The following is a 12,479-nucleotide window of genomic DNA, read 5'->3' as shown; positions in this document are numbered from 1 at the left end:
CTGTTTACATTTTGAAGTCAAAAGCAGAGAATAATCCAATGATTTTAAATCTCAGGTGGCTGTGAGTGGTGGTGGCGTAGTGGACTAAAGCACTGAACTGGTAAGCAGAAGGCTGATGGTTTGATCCCCACAGCCACCACCATTGTGTCCTTGAGTAAGGCACTTGACTCCAGGGTGATTGTCCCTGTAGTAAGGGCACTGAAGTCACTTTGGATAAAAGCATCTGCCCAATGTAAATGTGAGTTTCTTATGTTGTCATGTTTTTTTTTAATACAAAACATATATTCGGCTTTCAGTTAAAATGTCACATTTATTTTCCATGAAAATCATGGATAGCAGTCAGCAATCAAAACACTCATACACCAAAATTTACCATTTACAGGAGTGTTTGTAGAGTAAGAGAGACAATTAAATGCAATCATATAAAATGTACAAATCTAAATTAGATTACCCTGATAATGTTATCGCTGTGTCAATAAAGTACATATTGAACAGAAGCCACTTCCTGATGTGTGACTGTATGGAGTGCAACAGGGACAGTGCCCACTGTTCAAGCAGCTTTGGTTTTGGAAGTATTTTCCCCCATTCATTTTCTACATAGGCAGTTATGATCCTTGAACCAAACCAACCAGCTCAGAAATGAATCACAACATTACAACATTGATTTGAAGCAAAAAAGTGGTGGAAATAGAAGACAAAAAGTACAAGACTATGTACTTCATTTATAATGGAATAAACTACTAATCTCATGAAGCATTGCAAATGACATAATTGAATCAGCAATGTCGGTACAATATGAAACTACTGACTCTGTAGGGAGTGTAGTGTAGGATGACTTAACATTCATTTTAACGAACTGGTTCACAACTCACTAGTGCTCCAAGAAGACCCTGGACTGTACAGGTTATGTTGTTAAATAAATATTTGGTTAAATGTGGGTGGATTGTGGGTAACGTAGTACTTTTAAAAGTTGAAATCACATTGAGTTATGGCATCTACAGAGGCAAATCCCATCACTTATCCTCACCGCTTAACCCATGGTATTTCAATCTTAAAAAGTTTATACATTAATTGATAAAAATTAATCTCTCAATGGAGAAAATGAATGGGATTTTACTTCCGGAACCCTTTTGTTGCTCTCTATTGTTTGTGGCTGAAGTCTGACTGAATGACACTTATTGGGCTTCTGAATAATGAGAAGCAAATTCAAAAAATCTTATTGGCTGCTCATTCATATTACCACTGGTTAAAAAGGAGGACACTTAGCCAAAGAACTTTCTATAACAGTTTGCTTAAAACATGGCACATTAGAGAAGATCAAGTCAAGTGAAAAGACTGAACTATGAAAAACAGTTCAACGAAAGAGAATTGGTGTTGACAAGTAATCACAAGTGCAATGCATTATATGGCATATAAAGGTAATGGATTATGCATGATATGATACATCAAAAGACTCCTAGACATCCAGAATTAATTTAACCCCATCACATTGCAAAGGCAAAGTTGAGTTTCAATTACACTCAAGCTGGGACAAAAAGTCTTAACCATTAAAGATCAAAACGATTACGAGCAGATTCAGTTACAGACTGTCCACTGATGCTTTGGGATATGAGTATCGCTTAGAGTGGACATATATTACTGGCGGCCTCTGGACTGCTTTAAAACTGGCTTTGTGATCTCAGATGTAGAGGTTTAATAAGCAAAATCTTTATAATCATGTGGTCACCCAAATGTTCATACATGCATTTATCAGGAAGAAGACATGGGTTAATTAATAGAAACTGTGACACTATATTTGGTTATAAAAACAAAAAAACAGTAGATGATATTTCAATCCATAATCAGAGATTATTTGGCTTTAAAATAGCCCAACAGAGTTCTTCAATTTCCAGTTGGGCTGTTGGGGAGTAGTACAGTGCTCACACTGGCTTGGGTACAGAGAAGTTGGCTGCTGTACCATACATAGCCATGTAGTAATATCATATCTCCTTTCTCATCATCCTTTCCTCAGTACCTTCCCTTAAAGCAGCATCACTACCCTTTGTTGATTCTTATCAACAGTCTGTTATCCACTTGAGGATGGTGAAGTATGCCAAACAAGAGTCTATCACATTGTTTATGCCTCAATGAAAGATCTTCGATTGTTGCTACTGTACGCAGATGTATTTCTTCCACCATGACTTTGAAAGCATTTTCATTTTATCTGCAGTACTGTGGACCTTACGTTCCCGCTTGGCTCTCCTGTCGGAATGTCGGAGCCCTACAGAGATGGCGGCGTCAAACACCTCTTTCAGGTTTTTCTGAGTGAGGGCAGAGCATTCCACGTAGGCTACCGCGCCAACTTTGTCCGCCAAAGCGTGGGCGTCCTCCTCCGGTACAGGTTGCTCATGGCAGTGTGCCAGTTCGATGAGGACCTTGACGTCTTGCCGAAGGTCGCACTGGGTGCCCACCAGCAGCACGGGTGTGAGTGGACAACGGCGGCAAACCTCTGGGACCCATTTTTCACCAATGTTTTGGAAGGATGCTGGGCTGACTACACTGAAGCACAGCAGGAGGACGTCGGTTCGCGTATAGCAGAAGTGACGCAACTTATCGAATTCGTCCTGAGGTAGACAGAGAGAGAAAGAGAGATGGAAGGTAAATGTGATGCACATACATCAAGGTACATTGCATCAAGGTACAACTAATCACATTAAACAGGTGCACAGTACCCATTATAACTGGGAAATAATCAAATATTTAAAGTTTCTTTTGCTTGGCTGTGGTGCAAAGAAAGAAATTGCAGCAGCTGCAAGTAGTAAATGGTAACCCTTAATTTGCGGTTTACCTTTGCAAATATCGCTGGCAAGTAAGGCATGGTTCACCAAACTTTGACCCCACGTGAAATTCATGTCGGGAAATTCTTTGCCAATGGAATTCCATCAGACGGAATTCCTTATTGCAAGGATTCCCATCAAGATGACAATATTTCATGCAAATGTAAATGTGACCGTGCCTTTATGGCTAGTGCCCACTCACTTTCAGCAAATCAGTAAGGATTAGTGATAGACAGATATTGGCCATGCTGATTAACCAGACAATATTTGCCTGTTTTTATAAAATTATCATCGGCCAATCAAGCTGCTGCTTGGCTAATTTAAAGAATTTTGGACTTCAGAGTACACATTCTGTTTTCAAAATTTTAGAATGAATTTTGAGTAAATATGTTTGTTTAATTTTAATTTTGTGTTTCGAAATTACTGACATTTAGAAGGTTTCATGATGCCTTTGTAAGCCTTCTAAAAATCATTTGTAGGATTCCAAATTGTTATTCCAAACAAAATCTTTTTACAAGCTCTGGAGTGTTTTTTTATTCCCTGAAGCAATTAAATGAAATTATGGGTTGGTGCAGTGCACGCTTTAATCTTTTAAACTCAACCAATGTTTTAGACTCTTGCACACCCTATCCCATTTATACTGTACAAAATCAAACAAAAGCATAAATCTGCAGAGCTTTTGGAGAGCATGGCCTCCCAAATCTTTGACACCCAATTTAAGCTTGACAGATGAGAGCACTAAACCCTTTCAATGCCTTTGCTGCATCTACTTTTTATTATGCAATCATATCATGAACTCATATCTGTCTTCAAATACTGACTCAGCACTTAATGGAGCGTAGATGACAATATATTGACGCACAGGCATCGCCTGTTTGAGTTTATCATTATCAAAGAACTACTGTTTTATTTTGTTGACATGGACACCTGCAAAACATAATGGAACTAGCCTATATCCAAGACGGCTGATGACACAAAGTGATAGATGTTTGTGATACTGGCATTTGTTTTTCCACTTTTGACACAGTACATGCAACCTTTGAAAACTATATAAAAGCCTGCCGTATATCCTCTTATAACTGGAAAGAGAATTATAGGGATTTAATGGTTATGTACTCAGAGGGCAGAGTTGTGTATTTGTTAACCAGGGTAATGCATGATAAAAAGGAATGTCAGTTTCTGAAGTTCAAAGGCTAGAACAAAACCCTTGTTTGAAAAAATATAATGTTCCATGCACTGTGTTCCCACAGTGGACTTTTGAATGAATGCAGAAACAGGGGTCTTTCCAATCCTTATATGCTGCGCTAGGCATGGAATTGTTTTCAGTGATATGTGAAAGAGGTAGTTACACAACTGCTGCTCTTAAACAAAACTTTGGCATTAGAAACATTGCTTGGAGGCACAACCAGCGGTTACATGGTACACTGTCCAAGCCTGCATGAGTTCCAATAACTGAAGTGCCAATAGCTTGAGGATTGTTCTTCCCACCATCTTTATGGTTTCCTCACAGTAGGCCATCACCACAGAACTTTTCTAATTGCTAGACTATGCTGCTCAATAGCGTTTCCACTACTGGGCCAAATGAGGGTGTGCTAGTGCATGCCAGGGACAGTTGCGTTCCCTCTGTCACTTCCAGGTCTTCATCGTGCCTTCTCAGGGCTTTCTCAGGGCCAATGGCATTTGGCCCGCTGATTACCCTTGGGCCAAAGAAGGCCAACTGGTGATTGAGGCGGGGTCAATGTCAAAGGCGGAGTTCCGCTGAGTTAGGTCAGAGGTTGCAGCACCAAGTTACTCATTCCCCAATTTTTCATATCTAGCTACCAGCTTACCTCAACAGATCATTGGAGAATGGAGAATCATCAGTACTGGTCAATAGACAAATCAGGGCTCTTCTGAATATTTAGGCTGATAAAAATGTGCAACGTGAGATCGACGTGGCGTCTGCTGAACGAAGACGTGATTAACTATATTGTCGTCAAACTTGTCAAGTTGTGTATCCAGTGCACAATGGTACAGGTTTGGGAAAAAATTTAAAAAATTGCAGGAAAAGTACAAATTAATTTTGATGGCTAGCTAGTCTTCAGAGTCTGATACCTTGTGGGGCTATTCGGCCGATGATAGGAATGCAGATTGATTTTGGTCTTGCGGCTCGAGGTCCGAGGCTATTGGCCCCGACTGACCAGTTGATAGCCCTGGCTCACACTGGCCCAATAGTGGAAAAGAGTAAAAATGACTTCCAATTCCAAAATTCTCTTTTCAGAGAGAAAATTAAAAGATCAACTTAAGACCAGTTCACACTGACATCTGTTTTATTGCTGGAAGTCACTGTACTGTTGGTCAATATTAGGTGGGATGCACAACTTGCCATAGCTTTTGAAAATCTGATCACAAAAATATGTTAAAATATGGTGTCAATCTACTTTGACAAGGAATCAAGTTATCTTGCTGCTAAAATAAATTTTGCAGGGGAAAGTGCAAATATTTACATCGTATCTATTTATGAATCAAACTCGTTCACAATGCTGGCAATTTCTGATTGGCTTTCCACATATAATTCTTTTTTTTATTTATTTATTAAATGCCTGTATATAGGATTCAGGTTCCATTTTCACTGAAAAATTACATTTTTGCTCCACTGACGGTCAGGTTTAGGGTTAGCGCTTGGGTTAGGGGTAAAGTTAATAAAATGTGCATTCCTGTTGACTATTACATCCTTTCAACTGAATCTAAAATCTCACAAGTGCTCATAAGTTCAACAACACTTCCAGCTTCAACCACTGGGGGCCATATTTCAAATTTCAGTTAGCACAGACTGATTTCAGCAGCAGAACTTTCCACCTACTGTTGACAAATTCACAGTTTGATTAGTCTGATGTGGGCAGAGACAAATCGAAAATAGAACAAATAAAAAAGTGACTACTTTGCATATAGTTAAATTTGCTGGACATGCACACATTGCGTAGCCAATGGCGTTTTTGTGTAGCAGAAAAACATCAACTCTCATTGAAAATGAAATGCATACAGTAATTTTGTTGCTGCATGTCATTGACAGGCCGAACAGGGCTTTAGGTGGAAAATACTGATGTTCCTTTTTGAAGTATATTCAAATTGAATGGAAATCAACATGACATCAGCTTCCTTCAATGTGGGCCACACAAAGAGTGCTTGCAAGCTATAGATGGTGAGTTTCTATTATTACTGTTGTTTGAACATCTGACCGGGATGGGTCACTGTACAGGTGGTGCATTGACGTTCTTACCTGTCCAGCAGTATCACAAAGCTGCAGTCTCACTGGCTGACCATCCACCTGTACGACCGCTGGAGAAAAAGAGAATGAGTCAAAGAAGCATAGAAATTTTACTGCCAACATACACACCTGTTTCCATTTAGTCACCTGACAATGTAAAAAAACAAACCTTTGCTGAACCTCAAGGATCAAACACTATACAGTGGGCTATTATGGATCAAACACCATGTCGTATGAACAACTTTTACGGTGCTTTTGTATCCATTTTTAACTTTTCACTTTGAGATGAACTTTTCCTTTAAGGCAGTATAGCTTGTTTGTGTCTGTGTTAGAAACTGCAAATATAACTTGGGTGCCTGTAGCTTAGAAACAATTATTAATTACAGCCTTAGTCTGTTTGAAGGACTGCACAGGCTGTTAACTTTGTGGGAATGTTCAATCCAACATGGCACAGCAAAGTGATCTTATAAAAACCAGTAACACTGAGATCCTGGTGATGGTTTGTCACTTCAAAGTGTTCTTTCCTTCAAGCGCCCATTGTGTAATTGTCTTCAAATCCCTGTCATATAATCTGTCTTTAATTTAGCCCCTTTCCCCCCAAAGTGCCACCTGTTGAATTGCGTAACTACTCTGAAATCAGTTTACAAATGTCAGATCTGGTTCCAAGAGCTTGAGTATGACATCACCGCTGGGCTCCGGTGTACAATATCTGTCCAGAGATTTCGCAACAAGTGGACCCAATGGATTTTATGGGCCAGATTTTTAGGTCAGGCGTAATTGCATAAGGGCTTTATAATAACAAAGACATGCTTGTGGGCATTTACTGGGGATTTGACCAGAGCCATTCTGGCATTCTGACATGAGTAATTCACAAATTCACTATTTAAGGCCAAATAAAAGTACTTTGAATGAAAGCAACAGTAAGTTAGTTACAATATTATTACCCCAAAATTATCATTAATTTATAGTGAAACACATATGACTTTATTTCTTCTGTGGAACACAAAAGGGGACATTTTGAGGAATGCTGACACTGCTCTTTTTTCTATGCAATAGAAAGTAAATGGTGACTGAGGCTAACATTGTGCCTATCTTCATTTATGCTCCAGGGAAGAAAGTCATAAAGGTTTGAAACAAAATGAATGTCTGAATAATTTATGCCAAAATTACAATTTTTGGGGGGAACTATCCCTTTAAAGCACTGTACTAGGATTAATTTTGAAATGTAAGGGACTGTACGTGAGTTGTTATGTTTGCTTAAAACCAGAGGCAGTCAATTTTGTGCATAAAATCATCTGATCATTGCCAAATTTAATGATAGTTTCAAACTTTGGACTGGTGGAGGTTTGGTTTGGAAATCTGGTGCACCTACGAATGACATGTCAAGCACTGACTGCAGTTATGACCTCATATTGACTGAGATAACATACACTTTTAAAAATGCATTTGTCACACTGCAGGGCTTTTTAAATGAACAAAACCCTTAAAGGTGCCCTTGTCCTTTTACATCTGTTACATTTAAATCCAGAGGTAAATAAAGTTAATGTCCATGTTATTTGTCAACAACTCATAGACTTGTCTAATGCATAAACCCCCTTGTAAATGCAGAATAAGAAAAAGGCGACACTCGTTGTCTATTTCGCAACACTTCAAGTAAATACACTCTGAAGCGCAGCGATGGCACCCTTTACGCATTATGGGACTTACCTGAGAAATCGTCGAACGCTGTCGGAACGTATTTTGTAGGGTATCCGTTGGTTGTGTAGCTGACAATAAGGCTGGTTTTCCCCACAGCTCCGTCTCCGAGAAACACACACTTTAACAGCCGCCCCTGAGAGTGCCCAGGCCGGGGGGATTTGGGTTTGTGGGGAGGCACTGGAGGTGCCATCATGTTACTGTAATCCATTTGGGTTCAGACGCGCAGCTCGACTGGACCGCAGGTGGATAGCACACTCCTAAAGGAGTGACCCGAGGAAAAACCATTAATAAGAGAACTTTATGAACCAGTGGATTGGCTATGATCACTGTGTAAATGCGCTTGTTCCATGTAAAGCAAGTTTAGATGTCACACAGGATCTGTATGTCCAGGGAAGACAACACTCTCCACACGCGCAGCACGTATTGGTGACTGAAACAGCTGAGTGAGTGAAGAGATTTTATTGTCAGCCTACATTTGACTAGCTCCTCCCCTTTCTACAGGCTTTTGAAAAGATGCGCGGATCACATTTATGACGCTAATGCTTTTGCCACTGAACACACTAAAGCAAATGTCTGGTGAAAACACTTGTGAATTCTATGGAAGCCTATTTCTGCCACATTAAATAAAGTGCATTGGTAAATTAAAATCATGAGATACAAAGTCATATGAGATTAAAAGTCAAAATTATGAGCCGCTAAGTCATAAATGAGTTTACAAATCATAATTATGAAATACTAAATCAAAATTTTGAAGTGACTTTTTATTTAATACATTTTTTTTTTCATCTAAAATGTTTGACTTTTCAATCTCATAATTATGAATTAGTATCTCATAATTTTGACTTTTTATCTCATAATGACTTTTTATCTCAAAATTTTGACTTTATAATCTCATAATTAGGATTTAGCATCTCATAAATATGACTTTATCTCACATTTAAGTCTTTTTATCTCATCATTTTGACTTTATTTCAACATAATGACTTTTTATCTCATAATTATGACTTTTTATCTCATAATGATTACTTTTTTGTTATAATTATGATTTTTTTATCTCATAATTATGACTTTTATCTCATAATGATTACTTTTTTGTTATAATTATGATTTGTTTATCTCATAATTATGACTTTGTATCTCATTATTATGATTTTTATTTCAACATAGACTTTTTATATCATCATTTTGACTTTTATCTCATACTTATGATTTAGCATCTCATAATTATCACTTTATCTCATAATTTTGACTCTTTATTTCAACATAATGAGATTTTATCTCATAATTTAAACTTTTATCTCATACTTATGACTTAGCATCTCATAATTATCACTTTATCTCATAATTTTGATTTATCTCATAATTATGATTTTTAAAATCTCATTATGACTTTTTATCTCATAATTTTGACTTTTTTCAACATAATGAGATTTTATCTCATAATTTTGACTTATCTCATAATTATGACTTTTTATCTTAAAACTATGACTTTGTATCTCATTATTATGATTTTTATTTCAACATAAATGCCTTTTATCTCATAATGAGATTTTACCTCGTAATTTTGATTTATCTCATAATTTTGACTTTTATCTCATAATTATGACTTTTTATTTCATAATTATTACTTTTTATCTCATAATTTCGACTTTTATCTCATAATTTTGACTTTTTATTTCAACATAATGACTTTTTATCTCATAATTATGACTTTTATCTCATAATGATTACTTTTTTGTTATAATTATGATTTTTTATCTCATAATTATGACTTTGTATCTCATTATTATGATTTTTATTTCAACATAGACTTTTTATATCATCATTTTGACTTATCTCATAATTATGGTTTTTAAAATCTCATTATGACTTTTTATCTTAAAATTATGATTTTGTTTCTCATAATTTTGATTTACCAAAGCGCATTTTTTTCAGTGTGGCAGAATGGGCTTCCATAGAATTCTGTGGAATTGTATAAGAAACAATTCTGCAGTTTTTTTTTTTAAACGTTGTATTTACAGTATGCAAGATTGTTTTGGGACAATTTGTAATCTTCTGTTGAGTAAAAATTGTGATGCTCCTACTAATGTGTGTATTTGAGATGATATTTTATTTTTTAAATAATATTTTGAAATGCAAAGAAGCAAATATTGTACAGTTATTTATTATACTGGGTAAATACTGTATTCACAAGAAAATAAATGTCTGTCAATAACATCGAATCATTTAAACCTTTTAGAAATGCAATGTCGTAATGGAACTGCAATTTATGTTAAAAAAATACAAATAATAATTTTGGCAATGTACAAATACCTCTTTTGTATGTTCCAATGGCACTGAATATTACAAAAAAAAAAAAAAAAAAAGTATGATAAAGAGCAAACTCAAGTGATTATGATGGCACTGGCTCCTTCTTCTGCTATTATGGCATGGCGTCTTAAAAATATTGCAAGCAGAACAGAATTACACAACATTTAGAAGATCAGAGCAAAGCTTGTTGGCTGGTCTTAGCTGATCTCCCAGCCTGGTCTTGCTGGTCTGTTGGCTGTTTTAGAGGGGTTTTGGGCACTTTTAATCTGGTCAGGCTGGGAGACCATCTTAAACCAGCAAACCACTTTAGGCTGGTTTAGTTGTTTATTTCAGCAGGGATAACTGACATTCACAGTAAACCACAAAGACTTTGATGCACTTCTGCTCAGTGTTATGGTATGTTACTCTCAATGGACAATAGGATTTCTCTAATACACTTTTATTTGCCTACATTTTCTTGGCAACCTTATAATGTGTATTTGTTGTCCTGGGGATCTACCCCCCTTCACTGACCGCATTTGTTGACAGAGATTAAATAGATCTTTGCTGCCACCTGGTGGTCAACATTCAAAGCTTTCACACTAAGCTATTTTGTAGATAAGTATTGAGGAGACCAGGGCTAGTTGTCACTTTATACTCAAGTGAATATTTCTCAGGGTAGATTTATTTTTGAAAGTCCATTTCTGTGTAGCAACATACCTTAAAGGAATTGTTCACCCAAAAATGAAAATTCTCTCATCATTTACTCCATCCCAGATGTGTATGTCTTTCTTTCTTCTGCAGAACACAAATAAGGATTTTTAGAAGAATATCTCTGCTCTTTAGGTCCATAATATGCAAGTGAATGGTGACCAGAACTCAAAAAGCTCCAAAAAGGAGATAAAGTCAGTATAAAAGTAATCCATAAGACTCCAGTTGTTTAATCAAAGTCTTCTGAAGTGATCCAGTTGAGGTTTGGGTGAGAACAGACCAAAATGTAACTCCTTTTTCACTGTACATCTTGTCATTGCAGTCTCTAGGCACGATGATGATTTCAAACTCTATTATACTTCATTTTTGGGAGAACTAATACTTTAAAGTCTTGGCTACCGAAAGCTACTGAACATATTCACCGTTATTGCCCAAGAAAATAGTTCATTGATCACATGTTGACCTTTTGTGACAGCATGCCCCATTAGTGGTATAACCGTTGTTTTGGCCAACAAATATTGTGATTGATAAATTGTATACAATTATGACAATTTAAACACATGTGACAACTTACATACAAAAGTACAAAACCACTTTTTGAACACACAATTGTGTAATTGAAGGCTTGGCTAAAAACGCATAGTGACTGAGATGTAGCCCTACTGACAACTAACCCATCTCCCCTATTATTTAGACTCACAAATAATAAAGATATCACTCATAGGATAATGCATGTTTACAACATATATTATGAAGCAAAGTGATCCCAAATCTGTTTCTCACCCACACCTATCATATTGCTTCTCAAGATATGGAATTAACCACTGGAGTCTTATTGATACATTTTTTGCTGCCTTTATCTGCTTTTTGGACCTTTAAAGTTCCACCATTCACTTGCATTATATGGACCAACAGAGCAAAGATATTTTTTGTTTGTGTTCAGCAGAAGAAAGAAAGTCATACACATACATTTTTGGGTGAATTATCTCATTAACATAAAAGGCACAAGTGATTGCAATATGCATAACTTGATATGTGATGGGAAAAAACAGTGTTATTATACATTTATTGAGTGTACAAATAAGTCAATTGAGTGCGGCAATTAAACTGACCACATTAGATTTTTTTTAATAAGCTGATTTCAGGTGGTTATCAGCATATTGGTGTGCATGTAAGTGCGCTTATTGTTACATTTACACAAGGGGCTTAGTTTTGTATTATCAAAGTGGGTGATAAAGAAAGATTACGCTGTAAAGATCTGTCTTTGGAAATCACCTTTATGTATGATAAGGTAGGTTTGATAAGGCATGCAGGTCTGAAAGTACTATTATAACAGCAGGTCTTACTGCAGCATATGCGTAAAACAAGGATGACTCATAAAATTTGAAGGAGTTTACACCATGTTTAAAGTGCTGTCTTGTCCTTGCATTGGGTAAAGCCACATTTTACACAGGCCTAATCCCAAACCACAATCGTGAATAGTGAAACTAGAACAATGACCTCAGATATGCATAAGAAAGGAAGTACCATCAACACCCACTCAGGCCTGTGATTCCAACCATTTAAGGTTTAAATGCTTCCTAATGTTATCTAGAAAGGAGGGGGAGAAAGGGGCATTATGTGGCCGACCCTCATTGTATAAAATGCAATTGCTCCATTGCTTAGTTGCACATAGAAGTATTCTTGCATTCACACCCTTTGAGTACTCTGTAATTGCT

The 12,479-nt window shown here is 36.7% G+C and overlaps 1 protein-coding gene across 1 annotated transcript; it reads right to left on the bottom strand.

Moving 5' to 3' along the window:
• Positions 1-290: 290 nt before the first annotated feature.
• LOC127421907 (rho-related GTP-binding protein RhoU-like) lies at positions 291-8,179 on the bottom strand. The gene is made up of 3 exons (XM_051665120.1): positions 7,771-8,179; positions 6,076-6,134; positions 291-2,603 (listed from the first exon to the last, which is right to left on the bottom strand). The coding sequence occupies exons 1-3, from the start codon at positions 7,967-7,969 to the stop codon at positions 2,148-2,150; spliced, it is 714 nt and encodes a 237-aa protein (XP_051521080.1). The 5' UTR covers positions 7,970-8,179; the 3' UTR covers positions 291-2,147.
• Positions 8,180-12,479: the final 4,300 nt, after the last annotated feature.

Source organism: Myxocyprinus asiaticus, chromosome 31 (assembly GCF_019703515.2).
Source record: "Myxocyprinus asiaticus isolate MX2 ecotype Aquarium Trade chromosome 31, UBuf_Myxa_2, whole genome shotgun sequence".
Taxonomy (NCBI): domain Eukaryota; kingdom Metazoa; phylum Chordata; class Actinopteri; order Cypriniformes; family Catostomidae; genus Myxocyprinus; species Myxocyprinus asiaticus.
The sequence above is the reverse complement of the archived record's forward strand: the minus strand, read 5'-3'. Positions and strand labels throughout refer to the sequence as shown.

Bases quoted from the DNA above. Each gene is read 5' to 3' on its own strand.
- LOC127421907 (XM_051665120.1), bottom strand. From the start codon at position 7,969: ATGGATTACAGTAACATGATGGCACCTCCAGTGCCTCCCCACAAACCC. The intron at 6,135-7,770 runs GTAAGTCCCATA...CTTTTTCTCCAG, and splicing joins AGCGTTCGACGATTTCTCAG to CGGTCGTACAGGTGGATGGT. The intron at 2,604-6,075 runs GTAAGAACGTCA...TGTCTACCTCAG, and splicing joins TTTGTGATACTGCTGGACAG to GACGAATTCGATAAGTTGCG.